Source organism: Odocoileus virginianus, chromosome 18 (genome assembly GCF_023699985.2).
Source record: "Odocoileus virginianus isolate 20LAN1187 ecotype Illinois chromosome 18, Ovbor_1.2, whole genome shotgun sequence".
NCBI classification, from domain to species: Eukaryota; Metazoa; Chordata; class Mammalia; order Artiodactyla; family Cervidae; genus Odocoileus; species Odocoileus virginianus.
Window position 1 is genome coordinate 7051549 of NC_069691.1, and position 23280 is coordinate 7074828.

Below are 23280 nucleotides of genomic sequence, written 5' to 3' on the forward strand. Positions count from 1 at the left end.
GTGGAAACAGTGGCAGACTTTATTTTGGGGGGCTCCAAAATCACTGCAGACGGTGACTGTAGCCATGAAATTAAAAGACGCTCACTCCTTGGAAGAAAAGCTATGACCGATCTATACAGCATATTAAAAAGCAGAGACATTACTTTACCAACAAAGGTCCATCTAATCAAAGCTATGGTTTTTCCAGTAGTCATATATGGATGTGAGAGTTAGACTATAAAGAAAGCTGAGCGCCAAAGAATTGATGCTTTTGAACTGTGAGGCTGGGAGAAGACTCTTGGACAGCAAGGAGATCCAACCAGTCCATCCTAAAGGAAATAAGCCCTGAATATTCATTGGAAGGACTGAAGCTGAAGCTGAAACGCCAATACTTTGGCCACCTAATGTGAAGAACCGACTCATTAGAAAAGACTGATGCTGGGAAAGATTGAAGGCAGAAGAAGGGGATGACAGAAGACGAGACGGTTGGATGGCATCACCAATGCAATGGACATGAATTTGAGTAGGCTCTGGCAATTGATGATGGACAGGGAGGCCTGGCATGCCGCAGTCCATGAGGTCACAAAGAGTTGGCCACGACTGAGTGACTGAACTGAAGGTTTCATTTTGGTATATGCTTCTCAATACTCCTGTACTTTTAAATGAAATAAAAGCATGCTCATGTTTATTTTATGTATAAACCCTTGAACCTCGTCCAGTATTTTTCGACAGCAGGGGTGGGTGGTAGGGGGGACATAATTCTCCACCAGTCACAGTGCAATCAGTGGAGACAGAGTGAATACTGACTCTTTGGCTTATTGCCTAGGTCAGAGACAGGACCATGAATGAGTCTTTTTCTTTCTAAAATCTCTGTATTACTTTTTTTTTAGCAAAAACAAAAACCAAAAAGTAAAAAGCAGCCCCAAACCACCTAATAAAGATCCAATTTAACTTTGAAAGAAAAGTTCAAAACCAAGGACAATCGCGGTGTTCTGACAAAAGTTCCCCAAAGTACAGAAGTGATACTTGGCATACCTAAGACAAGAAACTTTTGCTGAGATTGATGATTATGTCATTACATTTAAAACGCCCATAAATTAGCACTAGATACATGGGGGTGTGGTGAAAGGTGGGGGTGGAGTGAAGGAAATTAAAAGCTGCGGTCAGACTTAAAAAAAATACCCCATGAAGCAACGCATGTTTCTGACAGTTGAAACAGACTGCATGACAGACAGCAAAACCACATTTCCGCATGTTTTTTTTTTTTTTTTTTTGGAATGGATCTGTGGCTTTATGCCACCAAGCAATATTTTGGTTTACCAAAATGTACTCTATGGCCTTTTAATTTCATGTTTACTTAACTTTCCTTACTATCACTGCTGTTCTCACTCAACTAGACCAGCTTAAGACAAGTGTCCTAAAAGAGGGAGAAGGCTTTAAAATACAAAATACGCTTCAAAATAGGAAAAAAAGAAAATTAACCACACACATGTAATTCACATCAACTAAAGCACTCATTGTAATTTGGGTATTTAGCTCATATGTAATGAACAATGGAATAATTATTTCTTTGGAAATACAGTCGTTTCTCAAGACAATTACAGAGACTCAGCCTCATGTTTACATAAAATTTCTCAACACAAAAAGGATAAAGAATCATTGACCTACCCAGATGTTGACTGAATGACAGAAAAATGTAAAAGCAACAGAAGAATGACTGAAACAAAGAGTTTCCATGGCTGATGAATAATTTAAAGGATTCTGTACCTATTCTTAATCTTAAAAAAAAAAAAAAACACCAAACTTAAAAAGGATAAAAGCCAAAATCAGATAATTTGCAAACTCCCACTATTCTATCTATATAAAGGTAATGGCAGTTAATCAAGCAAAATGATGAAGAGTCTCTCTCTCTCATACATTGACACAAAGGTCTAACACCTTCCTTAGAATGATAAGTTCCAAAAACCACAGCCCACAAAGGGCTGCCTGGCAAAGTCCATTGTGGTCTGGGTATAGAATAAAGGCACAAATACAAATCTTGCTGAAAACGAATCCTTGAGGTTTCTGGCAGGAAAACAGATTTGGCAGGAGATGAAGGGAAGGTGCTAATATGGAGGCAGATGGGAACCCACAAACTCCCTGTCCTCCTTCTCTGTTCCCATCCCTCCCTCCCCCCTAGGCACCTCATCCACTGGCATAATTAAGACCGAGTTTCCCCTCCAAGGTCTCTTCTCTCAAGGGTACCTTGATTCTGAGAGTTTACAGAGGTCAATGTCTCAGGTCTTTCTCTGTTCATTTCCACACTCCTCATTCAGGGTCACTTGGATTCCTCCTTTCCAGGACATGTCATCTCTTCAGCCCAGCCTCTCTCCTTCATGTCCCTCTCCACTCAAATCATGTCAACCAACATTTATTGAACATTTGCTGTTAGGCCCCATGCAAGTTGCTGAGAACAAAGCAAATTAGCAAACAGACATGGTCCCTGCCCTACTGTCTTCCTTACACTTTCCTTCAATAGCCCATGTAATAGAAGCAGCACTTAAGACCTTCTATAATGCTTCCCAAACCCACCTCCTCAACCATTATTTCCTCTATCAACCAACCAGGCTGAGAATGGTTGTAACCACCACTTGAACATGGACATCACTTTTCCTGTCTCTGTGCCTTCCACTTGGAATCCTCCTCTCTTCCTGTCCAAAAGACCTCTTCCTCTGAGGTCCCACTAAAATGTCCCCACATCCCTTGTAACAGCATTCTTAATCACTTCCAAGCCAGGAAGACTTCCTCCTCTTCTGCCTATGTCACAAGCGTGTCATCATCATACACTGCCACGTACTGTCCACACTGGTCCAAATGCCATTAGAGCATTAGAATCTCATGGAGGTAAGCATTCAATCTCCCCTAACACCCTAACCCTCAAAGTGGCCTCCACAAAGTATGACATGCCTCCAGTTAGCATGTGTTGAATGAACAGTTACAAGCCACTATCGCCTCTGCCTTCCATCTGGGGTGTCCAGCACTACTGACTTAACTCTGCAACTCTATCAATAAGGGAAGAATAAACGATGTCATGACAATTCAGTTCTTTTTTTCAGGTTTAAGTCTTTAGGTTATAATCTTCTTAATCTTCGTAAGGTCTGAAGTGAAGTGAAGTGGAAGTCACTCAGTTGTGTCTGACTCTTTGCGACCCCATGGACAATACAGTCCATGGAGCTCTGGAGTGGGTAGCCGTTCCCTTCTCCAGGGGATCTTTCTCACCCAGGTCTCCTGCGCTGCAGGGGATTCTTTACCAGCTGAGCCACCAGGGAAGCCCAGGAACACTGGAGTGGGCAGCCTGTCCCTTCTCCAGCGGATCTTCTGGACCCAGGAATCGAACCGGGGTCTCTTGCATTGCAGGCGGATTCTTTACCGGCTGAGCTATCAGGGAAGCCCTTGTAAGGGCTAGTTCTAAATATTTCAATTTGAGAAGCTAAAAATTTCTATTCAGAAAATTAATCTTTGTATGAGCTTCAAACAAAAATGACACACGTAAAAAAGGAAAATTGGAAGTTATAAATCTGTAAAGTTGTCATGAACACCATCTCAGAACAAATTCAACAACGACCTCATCAAACTTTTTTCTACATACATCCTAAACTGATGCAAAATATGCTATGAGTTCTTGCTTAGACAGTAAGGAAATCCTATCAGCTCTGCTTAGATCTGGTTAAAGTAGGTCCTAACCATGGGTCTCCTTCCTGGGTCAGCCGTATAAAGCCTTTGTAAATGAGCTGCTACTTAAGAAGGCTTCTGTGCAAAAATGTACTATGTCTGACCCAGGGTCTCCTAAATCTGAAACCTCAAAAAATGTTTAAAAAAAAAAGTTGTTCTTTTTTTTTAAAGTCTTACAAGGAAGAGCTGTCATCTCCACATTCCTGGAACCTACATAAAGGAAAAAATTTAAGGACACTCTGGAATTTTGCAGGACACACTTTCTCTACTAAAATGTCCAGACCAAAAAAATTAAAAAGCCCAAACAAGCACTCTGGATTCCCCAACTTGGCCAAAAAATATTCAAGCACATAACTGTGAAATTGCCACTATGTTTTTTATTGGCCACTTTAGGTGAACTATAATATTTTTTTAGGTTAACCAAAACAGACATACTAAGAAGTAACAAGCCACACTTCCAAACAGTTCTGTGTTCTCCCCCAAATCATCTACATTCATAGCATGGCACAACAGAATATGCAAGGGGAAAAAACAAGCCCAAATAAAACAAGTTCAATGAACAGTGCCCAAACATTTAAAAATATAATAAACTCATATTCTAAATGCATAGACTACTTATAGAACTCCGGGTTCCCTTCTGTTTACCACATGCAATCAGAACTAGACAAAGTCAGGCACAACACACTGATCTAAGCAAGAAGCTAAAGGAAAGAGCGGAAGGACGATCTCGCAGCAAGAGCTGCCCTAATTTCTCAGTTGGAATAGATCAAGCCAAGGTGTTATACTGAATTCTCAGGTGGCCCAGTCTGTCCTATCTTGGTAATAACCGAACAGGTACCTCCAGAAAATGGTGGAAACACTGGCACCGTTCAGCATGAACAGAGGAAGGCTACTGAAAGACAATACTTTAGAAAAACTGTTACCTAGAAGGAACCACATTCAAAAAACAAAGATCATGGCATCCAGTCCTATCACCTCATGGCAGACAGACAGGGAAAAAGTGCAAACAGTGTCAGATTTCATTTCCTTGGGCTCCAAAATCAATGCGGGTGGCGACTGCAGCCACAAAATTAGAAGACGCTTTCTCCTTAGAAGAAAAGCTAGACAACGGATTAAAAAAGCAGAGACATCACTTTGCAGACAGACATCCATATAGTCAAAGCTATGGTTTTTCCAGCAGTCATGTATGAATGTGAGAGCTGGACCATAAAGAAGGCTGAATGCTGAAGAATTGATGCTTTTGAACTGTGGTGCTGGAAAAGACTCTTGACAGTCCCTTGAAGAGCAAGATCAAACCAGCCAATCCTAAAGGAAATCAACCCTGAATATGCATTGAAAGAACAGAGGCTGAAGGTTAAGCTCCAATACTCTGGCCACTTGATGTGAAGAGTTGACCCACTGGAAAAGATCCTGATGCTGGGAAAGATTGAGGGCAAGAGGAGAAGGGGACAACAGAGGATGAGACAGTTGGATGGCATCACCAATTCAATGGACAAGAATTTGAGCAAACTCAGGGAGACAGTGAAGGACAAGGAAGCCTGGTGTGCTGCAGTCCATCGGGTCACAAAGAGTGGACACAATTTAGTGACTGAACAACAGAAAGGAACTAAAAAGTGACTAATTCTGGGACCCTCAATGGGTAGTGAAGACAAACTGGCCTCACTTAAAAAACAAGAAATTTCCAATGAAAAGGATGATTACAGAAAACCATGTAACATCCTCATTCTGAACTTGACATAAGAACCCATTACCACCAACTCAACTCTGCTTATCATCATGAGAAAGGGAGAACACCTGAAAATGCCAAGTACAGTTTTACAGGTTCTCTCGCGATGATACAATGAGCTAGAGAAGTCAGACAAAGCTGATTCTTGGCTTCTACCCATTCGATGCCAGTAGCACCTCTGAGCTCTGACAACCAGAAGTATCTGCAGACACTGCCAAACGTCCTTGGGAGAAAGGAGCTGCTCTGTCTAAGAGCACCGCCCTAGAGAAATAGTTCTCAAACTCCTTTCGGGTTCTGGTTTCCCCCTGCACCGATGAGGGCTATGAACTCTTCTCCCACAGAAAAAGGCACATGGTTTTGCATATAAATTCAAAGACTCTGTGAATACTTTAAAAACCAGTCAAGGACCCCCCCAATTCCAACTCTCATCCCAGGCAGGCACTCAATAATTTTTCAGTCCTCTGGACATTCCCAGGTGGTTATAAAAGGTACTGTGCCTGTTTTAGAAATGTCATGGTCAGAAGCACAAAAATATAGGCCTGTGGTCATCAGGCCATAAGCCAGCAGTGCAATCTACAATAAAGATGAACCATCGGTTCGGTGACCCAGTGCACTTTTTCACAAAAAAGTATACTACTTTTCCCCAACCTGGAATAACTAACCAATTCACAGCAGTGTGCATGGCCCTGCAGCCCTGGCTGAAAAACTACCCTCAACCCATGTTTCCACTCAACTGTTACAATAGCAGAAAGTCCTGAAGCAAATAAAGGAATTGTTTTGCAAATTAAAAACTGAATCTGAAGACCAAAGCTATTTCCACTTGGTTAAAAAAAGAAGTGTTCCATCCACTCGTGTGGTTAGTGAAGCAGAGCCAGAGCAGGAGTGGGCAGTGAGGCAGAAGAAGCCGCTGGAGTTAAGGGGAGACTGCTCCCCCCCACAGCCGCTGGAGTTAAGGGGAGACTGCTCCCCCCACACCGTTTCTCTAGGAGGATTAGGGAGCAAAGAATTTGCTAATCTGGGAACACCAAAAGCTTTTTCTGATACAAATGTATACACCCAAAAGTAGACTCACTATTATTTGTAACACTTTTAAGCTCACTGTGTGCAGAACACAGAAGCTAGCTAGGTACATGTAAAAGCCAAAAACAAAACAAGCTTACCATATTAAAAACAGTCCTTTAGGAGGGGGGTCTGAGGCTGGGCTGACTCTTGCAGCTTATACCCTGTAAAGTCCTGGGCAAATTTCTTAGCTTCTCTTTACCTTACTTTCCTCATATACAATGGTGGCAACCAGATCCCCTCCTGAATTAAGGGCTATGATTTAAACAAACCAATGAGCGTCCCTTGTGGCTCAGCTGGTGAAGAACCCACCTGCAATGCAGGAGACCTGGGTTCAATCCCTGGGTTGGGAAGATCCCCTGGAGAAGGGAAAGGGTACCCACTCCAGTATTCTGGCCTGGAGAATTCCATGGACTGTAAAAGTCCACGGGGTCGCAAAGAGTCGGACACAGAGTGACTTTCACGTCACTTAAACAAACCAATACATCTGAAACACTAGCGCACCTGCTGGTTTGCAGTAGGTGCTCAACTGTTACCTGGTATTATCATTAATGTCTGTCAAAGGTACACATATGGACAGACCTCCCAGGTGGTTCACTGGTAAAGAATCCGCCTGCCAATGCAGGAGACTCGGGTTCGATCCTGGGATCCCTGGGTTGGGAAGATTCCCCTGGAGAAGGAGATGGCAACCCACTTTAGTATTCTTGCCTGGGAAATCTCATGGACAGCGGAGCCTGGCAGACTATAGTCCATGGGGTTGCAAAAAAATTGGACATGACTCAGCAACTAAGGAACAACAATGCATATGGACAATCTCTAACTACAAAGTCACTGATACTCTCTTAACCTAGAGAAAGACACATAAGATGTGGCCATACCTATGAAATTAGCAACACAGCACATGGTTCTAGGTTGTAAAATATTGGCAATAGTAGGATTTTTTTGGTTTCTGTTTTTTTTCTGTCTACAATAGCCTAACACTGCTCAAAGGAAAATTCTTAAAAAATTTTTTTTCATCACACATAAAATTGATTCAAAACATTAACTTAACTGAACAGCAAGCCACTACTGTCAAGCAATGAAATTAGGAATAGACCTTTTGCTAACACTGGTCATTTTAAAATCACATGAATCCAACCCTCAATTTTAAACGTTCCCCTCACCAGCTCAAGGGCCTGTGACAGAGAACTGCAATGACAACTCCTAACTTTGGAGAGCCCATCGAGACCTCTGTTGCTCTTCATAAAAATGAGTCCTGCCTAAGAGCTCAGAAACAAAGCTCATATACTAATGGTTGACACTCTACTATAGGAGATGCAGTACAAATGAAAAATTAAACCATCCCTTCAGTTGTTTCAGCCTTTCCTCGGCTAAGTTCCAAAAACTGTTTTCAGGTGTCAGAGACACAGCAGGAACAAACCACCTTCTCTTTTGGAGCACATACCTTAGTGATGGAACCTGATCTCTACTATGTCCTTCATTCATCAAAGGCCAAGATTATACATTTCCCCCTCTCCCCCCATTTTTTTTTACCTACAGTTAACTTGTAAGTCAAGTTGAAAAGTCCAAACTTAACTCTTAAGTAAAAGACAACGCAAGAAACCCAATGACTTAAGCTCTCAAATTCACTGTAAGCCAGTTTACAGGCCTGCTTTACCCTGAGTATCATCAAGGTAAACCTTAGCTAAAGAAACTGACATCTGCACTGGATTCTGGAAGTGCAACTAATCCCAGGAGCTAATTGCTGCTGTTGTTTAGTCACTAAGTCGTGTCTGACTCTTGTGACCCCAAGGGTTTGTAGCTGGCCAGGATCCTCTGTCCATGGGATTTCCCAGACAAGAATACTGGAATGGGTTGCCATTTCCTTCTCCAGGGCATCTTCCCAACTCAGGGATCAAACCCACATCTCCTGCAATGGCAGGTGGATTCTTTACTACTGAGCCACCAGAGCTAATCACACAACAGGTAATAAACTACTACAAATTCTTCTCTAGCACTTTAGGAGAAAATTATTGGACCACACTTCAATTTACATGATTTCAGAAGCTGTATGATTAAATTTTCCAATACTTTTCCAACACTATATATGCCAAAGGGAAAGTATAAAAACAAATCACTTTAAAGCAGCACTAGAATTATATACATACAAAATATATTTAATTTTAGGGAATTCCTAAGTGGTCCAGCTGTGATGACTTGGCTTTTCACTGCCAGGGCCCAGGTTTGATCCCCAATCAGAGAACTATTAATATGTGTATCATGGCCAAAAAAAAAACCAGAAGAAACCATATGACATTAATATTAAACGTTTTACAATAACTATTCTAGTTGTGCATCATTACTCTGGACTGAATGATGGCCTTCAGGAAGCCAGTGAATTATGAACCATCCACTAATTCACTGAGTGACTTTGTCATTTAACACTGGAGTCTTATTTTATTCATCCAAAAGATGGGGAAATGCTTTAGCAACATTATTGGAATCTAAATAAAATCATGGATGAGAAAGTATCCTATAAAATATAAAATACAATAGGTTAATTTTGGAGTTTAAAAAAACAAAAACCTCTGAAAATAGGTGTTAAAAGGGACTTTCTGAGACTGAAAAGAAGTCTCTATTTCTGTCCATTGGGTCATAGAAAATAACCAGAAGAGCCATTTTAGACAAAAGAACTAAGAGATCTCAGTGTTTACTTACACTCTTATTTGAAGCTAAGAAAAGCAAAGTGCTGAGAAGTTAAGGTACATAGCAACATCACACAGCTGGGTACTGGCCAGGTCAGAACTGGAATCTGAATCCCCTGATTCAGGAAAGTACTTTGGTGGACGTAGGAGAGTATTCCAAACAGAGCATCTGAAATGTTTGGAGATTCAACCGAAATACCTACCACACCAGTGATCTGAAATTGAGTCAAACTGAGGATCTGTCTTACTGGTAGGCTGATTTCAAGAAGTTATTTAACTTCTATGTGCCTCAGCCTCCTCAAATACAAAATGGAAATAACAATGATAATATAGAGCAGTAACCTCATAAGGTTATTGTGAGAATAAATGAAATATTACCTCTAAACAAGCTCTCTAAAATCACTTATTGTTATGATTAGGATTCTTATACTTTCAATGACACGGTACCCTCCCCACCAATAAAAAACTAAGATATCTTCATTTCCTTGTCCCCTGAAAAGAAGCAAAAGCTTGCATTTTTACTGATTTGAAAAGAAGTTAGCTAAGCATACCACACTATGGCCAAGATCAGTATCTCCCCACACTCACTCAAACCACAAGTACACAGACCTATTAATAGTATAAGAATTCTTCAGATACACTCTGACAAGTGATAGAGGGATGTTCAAACTGAATTTTAAATTCAGTTAGGAAAGATTCATGTTTCCATCTTTAAGAAGGCAAATCCCACATGCTAAAATATATGTATTCTACTTTAACTAGCCTAACTGCTCTAAAAAGCAAACCAAACTCAGGTGCTTTTTACTTTATCTTTCCTGTCATTTTTCCACAAATTTAGTAAGTAGGCACACTAGGCCTTACTAGGCTTGGAAGCTCAACGTTCGTTATCCTACAACCTCCATATACCTTTAAAAATACCGTACACGTTCTTGGCTCCCTCGCTCTGAATGCAGGGACTCCCTCATTTACCAAATATTTCATGCACACCTACTGTGTGGCAGGCGCAGTTCTCAGCACCAGGGACACAGCAGAGGCCATCAGCACCCCTGTGGTCACACAGCCTTAACTTCACGTGGGAGCGAGGAGGCTGGCAGAAACGAGTTCATACCTAGTGTTTGCACAGTACACTTAAGGAATGCGAAAACAGCCAGTTTCACTAAGCGCTGTGCTCACAGTGGAAAAAGGCTTCCTATTTTAATTTGCAACCCCAAGCCTTCATTGTGGCAGGGCAAGACTCTGGAAACAGCAGAGAGGAGAGGGAGGCTCTGTGCTCACACACACACAGGGATCAGGTCTCTAGCAACACTCGAACACTTCTTGGAGGGCCAGGAGCATCCCCATCTTCTCATGCTGCACACAGCCAAGAACATCCCAGAAACAAGGGCACTGTTTGGTGTTTGGAAACAGTGCGGCCAGTGCAGGGAGCCCTGAGAGGAAAGTCAAGAAACCTACTGTTTCCTCTTCTGCCAGCAGCACCTTGGACGCCCGCTGACCCGCGTGAACCCTGGACTACCAGCCCGCGTGCTGATCCTCCTGTACTGTGACACCGGGCTAGTCCCTTAAGCCCTTAAGCCCCGGTGTCATCTGTTCAAGGAGGCCAGTGGAATGACACTGCTTGGCAAACTGTCAGGTACTCCACTGAAAACTAAATACAGGGATCCAAGCTTGCTACTTGCTTTACAGGAACATCAGGAAGATTAAGGAGAACATATAAAACGCCTTAAGCTCTCTGTAAAGAAAGGTGTTACGGGGAACTAGTGCTTGTAATTTCTACAATTATTCTTCTTTCAGTTATATTTCCTTGCATTTTCAGACTCTTTATCCAAAATAACCCACAGACTTTCAGAAGCAGAATATGTTATTTCGAAAATAAAAACACAATCCCAATTAGAATGATATCAATGAAGTGAAGCTCGCAAGGAAATCAGAAAGTCAGTATCCATCTTCCTCGGCTCCACCTCTCCTGCCTAAGCTGCGCGGTGAGTATGGGGGCCGAGACCCAGCAGGCCGGACAGGCTGTAGGTGGAGCCCAGGAGGGCTGCCAGCATTTCTCTCGATCTATCACAGAAGCTCCCTCCACAATACAACTTGTGAAGTATTTGTGGGCAAAATCCTCAAAAATGATGACAAAGTGACCCACGCACCAGATGGCAGAGGACCTGAGCGGCATCTGGGAATGTTTTTCTTTTGCTTTCTTGACAATCCAGCTAAGAAAACTCACACTTCCCTTTGTCCCCCTGCATGGAGTACGGTTACAGACAGCAACTCTGAGGAAAGCTGGGCTCGGTGGTAGAGAAGCTGTCAAAGCCTGGCATAAACACTAGGTCAAGTCCAATGAAAACAGAGAGGGCATATAGATTTGCGTTGATGATTGCCAGCCAAATCCCTCTTTACAGACAGAAAGCAACTACCACTGACAGCTGTTACTAAGGCCACATTAAAATGACTCTTAATTTTTGCTTCTAACTAAAACTTCTCAGGCCCTTCCCTCTTGGGAGTGAACAGTTTCATGAACTCTCTTTTCAGTGAATTTACTCTGAAGTCAAGTCCTCAGTCTTGCGAACTGTCATCATCAGTGTAAATATTCATTTTTCGCACCTACACGTGCTGCCTCCCACTTCTCTCCAACAGCCCAGCCCATAGAACTGATGGTAAATGAGCCACTAGACCACTGGATCTGCCACCACGGCTAAAGTACCAGAGGTTTTTAAGAGGAGGAATGGGGAGGGAGAAAGGGAAAACATCTAAATATCACATCCCTTTCACTGGCTCTGGAGCCATCAAGGGATCACTATTGTCCTGAAGCCATAAGCCAGTCTATCCAGTCATGTCAAATAAGAACGTTCTCACTAAAAACAAACACAAATTGCTTCTAACCATACATCTGAAACATTTAATTCACAATTGCCTTTACCTAGTCTATGGTGCAAAAACAAAAAGTTAAAAAAAAAAAGCACAATTCTAGGAAAGGAAAGACAAAATGAAGAAGGCAAGAACCAAGGGCCAGTGCCTGCACTATCCTGGCCTCATTGAGGCTGGAACAGCATCAAAAAAGATGCATCTTATCCCTCAGTCCACTAATTCAACCTGGCTCAAACTAACATCATTTAGGATACAAGGAATTCTGTCCAGCAAATAAAGCAAATGGGACAAAAACAAGCACCATCCAGTAGGGACTAAGGGGCAGTGAGAAAGGAACTATCCCTTCGTTTGAATGCTGCAAAGAAAGTCTTTTAACAGTATAAGCAAAACATTTGCCTTCATTTAAAAGTTTGAGTTGTGAGCGATTTCCTGCATCTAAGAACCTCTTTTTGAACTACAAAGAGGCCACAAAACATCACATTTTCCCCTCCCAGCTTCCCCCTTCAAAAACCCACAAGATGGTGATTAACAAACAGCCGGTTGTCTTCAGGCATAGTTTTAGAGGCCACAAGGAAAAGATAAAAGTTAAATGGAAAAGCAAGTTGGTAAACAAATGAGAAATAGGTTACCCAGGGAGGAAGCAAACTCATCTTGATAAATAAGCAGCTCTCTTCGCCCCCATGCGTGGGAGACTCCAAGCGAAAGCGACCCTAGCCCTCTCACCCACTGAAAGCAATCTAGATGGAGAAAGAGTTCAGGCCAAGCCTCTGGCCCGGACTCCAGGCAGAGATGCAGAGAATGCCCCCACACTCCAGGAGTCTGGGTATAAGCCCAAAGTGCAGTGGCTCAAGGGCAAACCCAAGGACTAGCCCAGCCTACCAGGAGTTCTCCATTCCAGAAAAGAGCTGGGGCCTGATCTCCAAACAAAGGCAGACCCATCCCCCAACACACACCCTTCCAGGTAAATTCATCTCAAACCCAGAATCCACCACCTAATAACTGTATCACCTCGTGCAGATCTGATCCTGTTTAATCACTCTTTGATGGGTCATAATCCCTTTCTTAGGATCCTTGTTAGAATTAAGGAATTTTGGCAATGTGCCCAGATCAGCTGTAAGCACAAGCCAGATAGGTAATAAACATTCAAGTCTACTGAAAGGAAACTCCAATTCCACTCAACAATCACTGCTTCAGGTGAAAAATCTTCAGATATTCTATAAAACCTCAGAAAGAAAACTAAGAACCCAACATGCAAGAAGAGAAAAGAGGGAAACCCACACAATCCAGAAAATGCTAATTATGCACACACGCTGACTGGTTAAATTTCCTCCTCCAGACCTCCTGCTCTAGAAGGTCCTGTGACATGTGAAACAACAGCTCCAGTGCCCTGCCCGAGGCACTGACACACTCGGTTTCAACTGTCCAAACACTAGATCCTCTCAGTTTGGGAAAAAATTTACTCAAAATCTACATATATCTAGACTTACAAAATAAGACTGAAGCTAGCCCTCATCCCAAAATGTCCAATCAGAGAGGAGGGGAAAAATTATCACCAATGACTTCCCTTTAGTTAATGTTAATTATAGAATACTACTGAAGGATAAGTAATCATAAATTAGAAGAGGTGGCTTTAAACCTTTAATGAAAAACAAAAACACAAGCCTCCTCCCCTCCATGCTCTCCTAATTATATCTGGAGCTTTTCACACAATTATCGAAATTTCACTTGTAATCGCTCTTTGAGAATTTCTGGTCCGGCAGTGTCCACCACTGTTCAGCCCCTCTAGATTATTATTTCCTAAGGTTTATACAGCAAAAGAAAGTTCTGGCGGCAAAATTTTCACTGGTTTATTAAGTTGCTTTGTGCTGAAACATTCCATCTTCGATAATTCCCTTTCATTATTACACAAGAGTTCAATCACATTCATTCCTGAAAAACTGTCACTACGTAAGAAGAAAACAGCCACATTTTTGCCTACTCCTGCGTCTACTCCAATCCAAGCATATACAGTCTAAGACAAGACACCTACAAGAAATTAGTAAAGCTCCATAAATAAAGTTTCCTTATGGGAAACCTGGTCTAAACAGAACTTTAAACAAAGTGCTTGCTTCCACTGCAAGCACTGTCCCCAGATAAATTTACTGCGCCCTAGAATCAAGTACACTCAAGGCTGGAATGCCAGGCCAGTTGTGTATTACTTCAACCTCAATAAATCTCTTTTTACTCTCCAAATCCTCGGCTGCTTTCTAAAATAGTTCACGAAAAAGCACCAACCTAATTAACAACAGCTTCCTCTGCAACTGTGGCCTTGATTTCACTTATTTACACATTAACTGCAGCCTCCTTTTGGCCAATCCAGTCTATTCTCTGTACCATGCCGAGCCTTTTATCTGCCCTGGACAGCATTTTCTCCAGCAGATGAAGTAGATGCCGATTGATTTGCTGTCGAGCATGGTAAATTAATAGCAACAAATTGCTGAGGGCCCGTCTCGCTGCTCCACCATGCTTCGGCAGTTTTGCTTTATTTGCTCCATGATGGGCAGCAGTCGGCCTCTTCAAGTCAATTTCTTCTTAACAACCTGCAATACTTTTCAATGGTGAAAATAGAGCTGTTCCTTGTAAGTCAGAAATCAATATCCTATTGCCCTTAGAAAATGCTAAACAAGCAGTATTGGCAATCCACTTGGTACTAGAGGGTATCAGATATAATGCAAATCCATACTGCTTCCCTCCTTGTAGTTATTACAATTTGCTAAAAGGTTCCTAATGTCATTTATCATCATTTACCATCGACCAGAGAGGCTATGATTATGATATCCTATCAGTTGGCAAGGCCCTTTCATTTCTATTCAATTAATATTTTAGCAGCACTCAAATGGTTGTGGCCCAAGTCTTGTAATAAAATTTACATGGCTTATAGTGAAACAGGAGTTTGCTTGCTCTGATTGGAAAAAAATAACAACTGTATATATACACATATATGTGCAACCTAAACACGTGTGGGTGCTCAGTTGCTCAGCTGTGGCCGACTCTTTGTGACCCCCATGGACGTAGCCCACCAGGCTTCTCTGTCTGTGGAATTTTCCATGCAAGAATACTGGAGTGAGTCACCATTTCTTTCTCCAAAACATGTATATATTCACATACAAAGACAGAGACATGTACATATACGTGTGTAGTACATAAGAATGCAAGTTCTAAGTGTTGCAGACTTCTAATATTTTCCGATTTCTAAAATTCAAATACTAAGCTGATTTTTTAAATGCAAAGAGGTTGGCAGGTTGCAGACTATTAACTATGAGAAAATCATAGATGTTCTCAAAATGTAGTATGTTCATCTCCATTTACAGTTCCTACAGGTCGAATTTACATATCCATTGTCCCTAATCTATATCCAATATTCACTTTTTAAAGTGGTAACTGCCTGCTGTCAGATTAAATCAGGGCCTCTTCTTTAATTACAGCGTTACAGGTGAAGGATGGCAACAAGCAGCATTTAGCAATGTTATCAACAGAACGCACCACCCAGTTCTGCCCACGGTCACTGACCCATTTAGAAGCCACTCTGTATGTATAAGGAACAATCAGCAGGAGGGGACAAAAAAAGTAACAACTAAACCACTGGCCACCACCCGTCCCATTCAAAACAAAAAAACAAAAATACCCAACTGAGGGAAATCCTTAGGGAATGAAGGCCAATGTTCTTTTATTTTAAAAAATCCCATTATGAAGAAATCACAACAAAACATGTGCCATTTCCAACCATGTCCCACTTATCATCTTCACTTTCATGCTAGAACTTAAAGACAGTGGCAAAACATTAATTCACTTTATAGCCTAGAACACTCCACTCTAACTTTTTTGGGTTTTCTCCCAACTTCAGCTCTACTGATCCTACTAAAGATTACCAGAAATTAGATTCATATTTTATGCTCTAATTCCATGTCATGTCACTGAGTTCCCCTTTAAAAAAAAAAAAAAAAATTAACTAATTCTACCAGACTAATGCTATTTACTCAGTTACCAAAATTTAAATTAATTATGTTCTCAAACATAATTGTTAAAAATTGGCAACATTATGCAGGCTTAATTAAGATTAAATCCAATTTACTAAATGTACTTTAATTGGTACTAATTACATTAGCTTTCATTTCAGAATGACAAATTCCCCATAGGTTTCACTTTACAGTCCTCCATCAGAATCAGCACAGGGTGACTGAGGATGAACATCATACAGAAAGGGGAGAGACCATAAATACTGGACCCCCCACCCTGCTTGTCACTGCTCTGGGCTTTTATCCTTTTATCAATCTGCTAAGTCACAGAGTCATGACTCCAGCACAGCCATCATTTTCTGTTCCAGAGAAAAATTTCTCTAAAAATAAATACTATGTGGCTGGCAGCAGCCAAGAACAGGAGCATTAACCAAAAAATACACAAAGGTTTCAAATATCAGGGCCACCAATTACTAGGGTACTTCCAAGGACTCCAGGGACTCCTGCTCTTGAACCCTTCAGAGACATAAATCTAATAAGTGAATAAGCCTAACCCGATCTTGAGAACTAGGCCCAATTATGCTGCAGGGCAACTTCCCTGCCTTATTGCTGCTTTCCATTACGAGGGTATCCAGCGAGTGCATCTGGAGGAGAGGCCAAGAGGAACCAAGGCTGTCTGCCTAGGAAAACAAATAAAGACAGATATGCCTCTGTGCTTAAGGGGGGAAAGAAAGAAAATATAATAAGTAGGTGGTTTGCAGGGCTGTCTGTATTTCATAATGTGATAAACTGCCCTCAGGATTCTTGATATGATTGAATTTAAAAGCAAGAGAAAAAAAGGGAAAATGTAGTCCATTCTCAATTTTAAATGGATGGCATTTGAGGCCAGCTGGACAAGAAGATGACAGAATTACAGAAGTATAAAATGTGCAAAATTAAGGGATCTTATCGAGCACCTCCTGCCCCCTAAAAGAAATACATACAGCCAAATACAAGCTCTGTGCCTCTCAGAATTGTAAACAGTATAAAGAGATCTGGAAACTAAGTGGTAATAAGATACAGGAGGAGAAATAAAGGGATATTAATCACCTGGTCCAATCTTTAAAAAGACACTAATTAGTACTGGGTGGTGGATGAGGACCAAAAAAAGGGGGGGGGGGGGGACGGACATGCACAAGATCCAGATCTAAAGTGTCATCATGTACTGAGCATAATTAACAAACAGTATCTTTCATGTGAATTATTTATGTAAGGTAGAGCTAAGGGGCTTCAAGCTAACCCAAGCATAAGTTTTATGGATTTTGTTTAAGCAGGAGTTATTTACATGACTTATCTGAACAGACATGGCAAGGATGCTAAAATAATAAAGAATTTTAACATGCAACAAACTATACTATAATGCTAATATTGACATAACCAAACAGCACATGAAGTAAAAAAAAAAAGTATCTGAAATAATCAATGTAACGACAATTTTTTTCCCCCAACTTTTTTGTTTTCAAATGCTATCTGACTGCTTTTATTGTCTAACAGTCATCTTTTAAAGATGTGAGTATGTTTTAAGTATGTAATAATTAACCATATTGAAAAAGGAATCCATACATGGTAGAGCTTAACAGTATGTGATCATTTTACATTTTTTCATCTTAGAAGGTAATGAAATCCATGAATATAAGAGAAGAAAAGCACTGTTTTTCCCTCATCTTTTTCCAGCAGGTAAACACATACACACCTATTCCGAAATGGCTGATGACACAGATCTGAAGCACTTTCACTGAACACTTAAAACAAATGTCTCTTAATATTATTATTGCCAGACAGTATTTATACATATATGCTATTTTTCTTTCTAGGAAACTTAAACCAAGCCATTTTATTCAGTCTCTTGCAAAAAAAGTCTGGTTCAGTCATACCTCTCAACACTTTCGGACTAACCTTTTTTTTTCTTCCCTCTTTCTCTTTTTCTGGCAGAACTAATTGTTAGATTTCAAGACCCAGGGTTGAACCTTATCACATCCTCCTATCAGGTTCATGTAGTCTGTGCAAATTTTGGCAGAAACAGCTACAGTTCCTGGTAAGACCCAACTAAGTTGTCTCTGGGGGCCAGTACAAGGAATTTACATCAGTTTCTTTTGTAGTGCCACAGATTTCATTTTGATCCTCCCAGCTCACCCTCTACCCATTCTTTCACACCAACCCAAGGAAAACTCCAGAGAATTTACAATTTTACATTTTAATATTTTCCAAGAAAAGCTTTCATTAGGCAAGTCTGCAATGTTCAAAATACATAAATTAATTCTTTCAAAACAAAAAGAAAACATTTTAAAATTTCAGCACCCTGCTTTTGAAAGTGTACAAAGTTTAATATGCATTCAGACACCTTAAATTACATTGTTAAATGATTAAAATGAAGATAATATCCTAAACAGAGGAGGAACCACACCTGAATAAAGAGCATTCTCTCCAGTACACGGACTTTTAAAATAAAGGTGGCCACAAAAACATGCAGAATCAAACTGCAAAACATACAACTTCCTTTTTAAAGTGCACAGTATTACTGTCATTTAAAACACATACAAAGAAATAATAGCTTACCTGCTTGTGCATTTCTATATTCAACCCATAGGACATCTCATAATACTGTCAAAGAAGGAAAAGCAATTAATTTTGAGCCTTTCATCAAACAAGCTTCCTAGTTTGTTCAAAATGTCCCCAAGTAAACATAAAAGCCTTGCCTAAACCAAAATATCCATCCTTCCAATGGTGGTACATCAGGTAGAACACTCTTTGAGTATCTTCAGCTTAGTAAACTAAAAGCCACCTTAAGACACAGAATCTAAGAGAATAACTCACAAAAGTAAGAAAAACAAGCTCAAACACAGTATTCTTAACACCTCCAATGATCTTTATACATCACAAGCAGATGACTCACAAAGGTCTGATGAAAATGTGGTACTCTATGGACTCTAATTCCTAGGCACAGCGGGCAAGTTAATAACAAAAACAACACACCTCATACAAATGCAGAGGCTTTGACACGAACTATTTGAAAAGGTGATGCTACTTCAGAGTTTCATTTCTCATTTTAAGGACACTATACTCATGTTCATACATTCAAAGGAAAAAGGCTTGATAGGAAATGAATGAGTTACTCTAGAGCCTTTATGAACAAGCGTAAAAATACACTTGTAATACTTCTGAAAAAGCAGATCTGATTGTTTTAAACATGTAGTATAACTGGCATTAAAGAAATTCTGGCAGAACGAATCGGTTATACAGAGGCTACAACAATCCACAGTTCAACAGTAGGGAAACTGAAAACCCACAAAACACACGCAAATACACACACACTAGGAATATACAATGTAGAGGAAGAATGGGGAGGGAAAATCTGAAAAGATGTCTAGTGTCTTTTCTTATTCACCATTGTTTAAAAGAAATAAAACATTTTAAAACATTTAAAACTAACAGTTTACTGAAAAATTCCCTGGTTAAAAGCTGTTTGAAGCAAGAGCAATAAACAACAAAGAAAACCACTAACACAAAAACATTTTGCCTATGACTCTAAACGAAATGTAAATGAGGTTTTTTTTTTTCAATCTGTAAAAACAAAGCACAGAAAATTATACCCTGTGCAACTAAACTTTTCGAAAATTCAAATCAAAGCTGGTTGTCAGAGGCAAGTTATAACATCCTCGAATTACAGGTTGCTAATGGTCACATTCCCACAACTTCAACTGCACTGCACAGCAACTATCCTCTAACCCTACAGCCTCCAGCAATCTGAACGTATTTCTAGCTTTTGGTACCCGAAACTAATAGGTACTCTGAATCTGCAACACAGTTTTCTTACCATCACATAATGCCGCTGCATCTCTGTCTTCTCACTGGCGAGTTTCTCACATTCTAGCTTCAGGCTGTTCAAGAAATAAGGAAATCTAAGTACAACCCAGATCTTGACTTACATCCTTCAAATACACATTCCCGCCTCTAAATCATCACCTACAAAATACCATATCAACTATCTTAAGTACCACCCTCATTACTGAAAAACAGGCAGGAGAGAAAAGGGTGAGTGGAACCAGTCCGGGCTTGTCCTTTCAACAAGGATCAAATGTGGGGGTTTTTGCTTAAGAAAAAACCCTCTAGCCAATTAACTCCAGAATCTCATTCAGAAATGAATAATATTCACTAAATACAACATGAAGGAGGAAATAAACATCAATAATGCCTACATCTCCAAGCAAGAGTAAGTCCCCTAAAAATGCACAAGGGAGTTTTTTCTTTAATGTTCCACAAAAAGATTAATGAAAATATGAATCAACCATGTCTTATGAATGATGTCTTATTTTTTCCCTCCAAAACAGAGACAAGTTGAATACCACCACCCAGGGGCAAGGCGTGGATCAGGTTCAGTGGCTTGTTTTGGTTCCGTAATTTATGAAGTAAGAAATATAAGCCATTAAAAATTCAGCGAAAGAAAAATATTTCAAAGGTACTGTAAGATCTAATGATTGTCTCTTCAGAGGAAAACATCTTTTCAGCATAAAAGTAATGAAATCGTCTACTTGGCGACTTCCTAAGGCTCTGGGCTCTCGGTTTCAGTGGAATGGCAGAAAGAAGGAATCAAGCCCGGAATAATAAAGGACCAAGAAAGTCAAAAGGCCCCAGAATGTTCCCAACTGTCCATTCGCCTGGCCCCAATAAATCAATATTGAAAGTTTGGCCTCAGCGTTTTCCAAGTGTCCCCAGTTTCGATTGTTCGGCCTTTTTTTTTAATTTACGGGAAAAGGAGGAAACGCTTCATTTCTTTACACCTGCCTAAGGAAAAGAGGCCTTGACGTGCCCTTTCTGCCCACAAGGAAACATGGTAATACCTTTGTGGTGGCGGAAAAAAAAAACACGGGGGGAGGGTGTATGTTGGGGGAAGACAAGAGCTAAGCAAACAGAAGGATCAGCTAAAGTCAATATCTTTACCTGTGGTACTGAGCCTGTAAGAACTGAAACTCTTCCTTAATCCGATCACAGGACTCGGAAATTGTAAATTTAAAGGGTTGAGCAGGCTGATGCGGTGCCTAAAGAACAACAATAAAATATTTAATTAGCCAAAGGCAGAAGCGAGGAAGAGAGATGGAGAAAACACCACGCGGCACTGGCGGGAGGGTGGGGGGGGTGTCATCGCAGGCAAAGAACCAGGAAAACTCTCCTCCCGCCCCCTCCCCTGGCCACACAGCCGGGCCGAGGCTGGCTCCGGGGCCCCCCGTTCTCGCGCCAGCCCGGGACCCCGCGGGTTCGAGACCCCGCTCCCTTCCCACGTCAACGGCTGGGGCCCCGGGGCCGGCGCACCGCGCCCACAGCCTCCCCACCCGGAATCGAAACTGGCCCGTCGGGGGGACGCGCGCCATGGCGTCGGGCCGCGGTCAAGTCGGGGGAGGGGGCACGCGGCAGCCACTCTCCCGGTCGGTCCGTCGGCTGGCTCGCTGATCCCCGGGGCCCGCGGCGCGAGGGGCCGGCGCCCCGCACTCCCGAGCCGCCGCCGGACACGCCGCGCCGCCGCGGAGGGCGCCCTCCCCGCCCCGGCGCGGAGTCGCGCCTCCTCCATCGCTCGCCACCCCTCCTCCAGGAGTCGCGGCGCGGGGACGGCGAACAGCTCCGCGCGGCTTCCAGGGTCTTCAAAGACAACAATAAGAAAATGGCTACAACTCAATTGCTTCTCCGCACCCCCTCTCCGAAAGTGCCCCCGCGCCCAGGGAAAGCAGGGGCGGGGGGTGGAGGGCGACTCTCGAGCTGCGTGCGGGGTTTGGGCCGCCCTCCACGCCCCTCAGGCCAAAGACACAACTCAGCGCGCAGGGGGCGACGCGGGGAATCCCCCGGCACCCGGCAGCCCGCGCCCCCACCGCCCGCACTCACCGGGTGTCTGGTCTGCGGGTACATCTTGCTCAGGTCGCGAATCATCCAAACCGATTTAGTTGGCTGCGCTGGGCAGAGGTGCGCGGCTCATTGGCTTTAATGGCCCCGAGGAGGAGGAGGCGGCGGCGGCGGCCGGCCGGGTCCGAGAGGCGGCTCGGACGGTCCCGGACCCCGCTGGGTCTCGCGTGACGCGGGCAGCAAGAACGCGCGGCGGCGGCGCCTGGGTGCGGGCGGCTGAACCGCTCCGCATTCCCCGCGGGCGTCACTGGCCCGCCGCGGGCATTGTCCGGCGCGCGTCTCCCGCGGCAACGCTCCGACGTTCGCTCGGCTGAGGCGCGCCCGCCGAGCCCGGCGCCGCGGCCGCGCCGCTCACCCGGGACGGGAAAGTGCGAGCTCGGCGCCCCAGCGCCCGCCGGCAGCGCCGCCCGCTCGCTCGCTGGCTCGCTCGGCGTCCCACTCCAAACTTTTTTTTATTTGTCTTTTAATTGGTTGTTATTCCTCCGAATGAATGATCTCTCTCTTCTTTCCTAAAAGCAAACACAAACTCCTTTGGTTCGGAAGAGGTCTCGGCGGTGCTTTTGGTTTCTCTGGAGATTTTTTTCACCTCACAGCAACGATCTTTTAAAAGGCACCTTTTAGCTTCTTTTACCACATCTCATTTCCTTATTTTTCTTCCTTCCTGTTTTCTTGTCTTTTTTTTTTAACCCCAAATTGAAGGGGATTATAAAAATAAAAGAGTGAAACGCTTGCGGCTTTTTTTTTTTTTTAATTCTCTCTCCTTTCAAACTCTGCGAACAGCACCTCAAAATAATATACAAGTGTGTGAGAGGGGGAAGAAAGCAGCCAACAGCTGAAACACCCGCTCAGAACAGCTCTAACAACACACTCTGTGTAGGTGACTTCTTTGACCAAATTTAGCAGCCGCTAATCATTAACATTCTGATACATATTCACAACCGTCCTTGGAGGGACCGCGGAGCATCCCGGGAGATGTAGTCCGCCTCCAGCGACGGTAGGTGAGGATTCAGCCAAATTGACTACAATCACCGGCCGGCCACGCGACCACTTTAGGGGGTTCTCCAAGCGTCCCGCCCACCCCCGGCGCGGTAGGCGTCTCCAACAACCAATCAGAGGTGGCTGAACATTAATCGCCGTTCTGTGTTACTGCCCATCATTTCACTGCTAACAAATGGCGAGCTAGAGGGGAGGAGCCGGCCGGGCTGGAACCCACGTGGGGCCTGGGCGTCGTCCGTGGCTCGGACCAATGAATGCAACGAAATAGGGTGAGCGGAGGCGGGGCGGAGATGGCACGCCCAAGGCGGAGCTTAGCCTTGGCTGACGTTCCTTAGCGCGA

At 42.7% G+C, this 23280-nt stretch overlaps 1 protein-coding gene across 8 annotated transcripts in view; it reads right to left on the minus strand.

The window, feature by feature from the left end:
- Positions 1 to 22972, minus strand: part of TLE4 (TLE family member 4, transcriptional corepressor) — a 151169-nt gene extending 128197 nt beyond the window's left edge. For 4 of the 8 annotated variants that reach the window (XM_070480314.1, XM_070480313.1, XM_070480311.1 and 1 more), the window contains exons 1-4: positions 21383 to 21585; positions 20994 to 21091; positions 19870 to 19933; positions 18612 to 18656 (exon numbers count right to left, since the gene is read on the minus strand). In XM_070480314.1, the coding sequence (XP_070336415.1) occupies positions 18612 to 18656; positions 19870 to 19933; positions 20994 to 21091; positions 21383 to 21421 (246 nt within the window). In that variant the 5' untranslated portion in view covers positions 21422 to 21585. Of the gene's footprint in view, positions 1 to 18611; positions 18657 to 19869; positions 19934 to 20993; positions 21092 to 21382; positions 21586 to 21926 lie in introns of those variants that run through there. The other 4 variants (XM_070480312.1, XM_020903227.2, XM_020903218.2 and 1 more) reach the window with 2 other exon arrangements.
- Between the last annotated feature and the right edge of the window lie 308 nt (positions 22973 to 23280).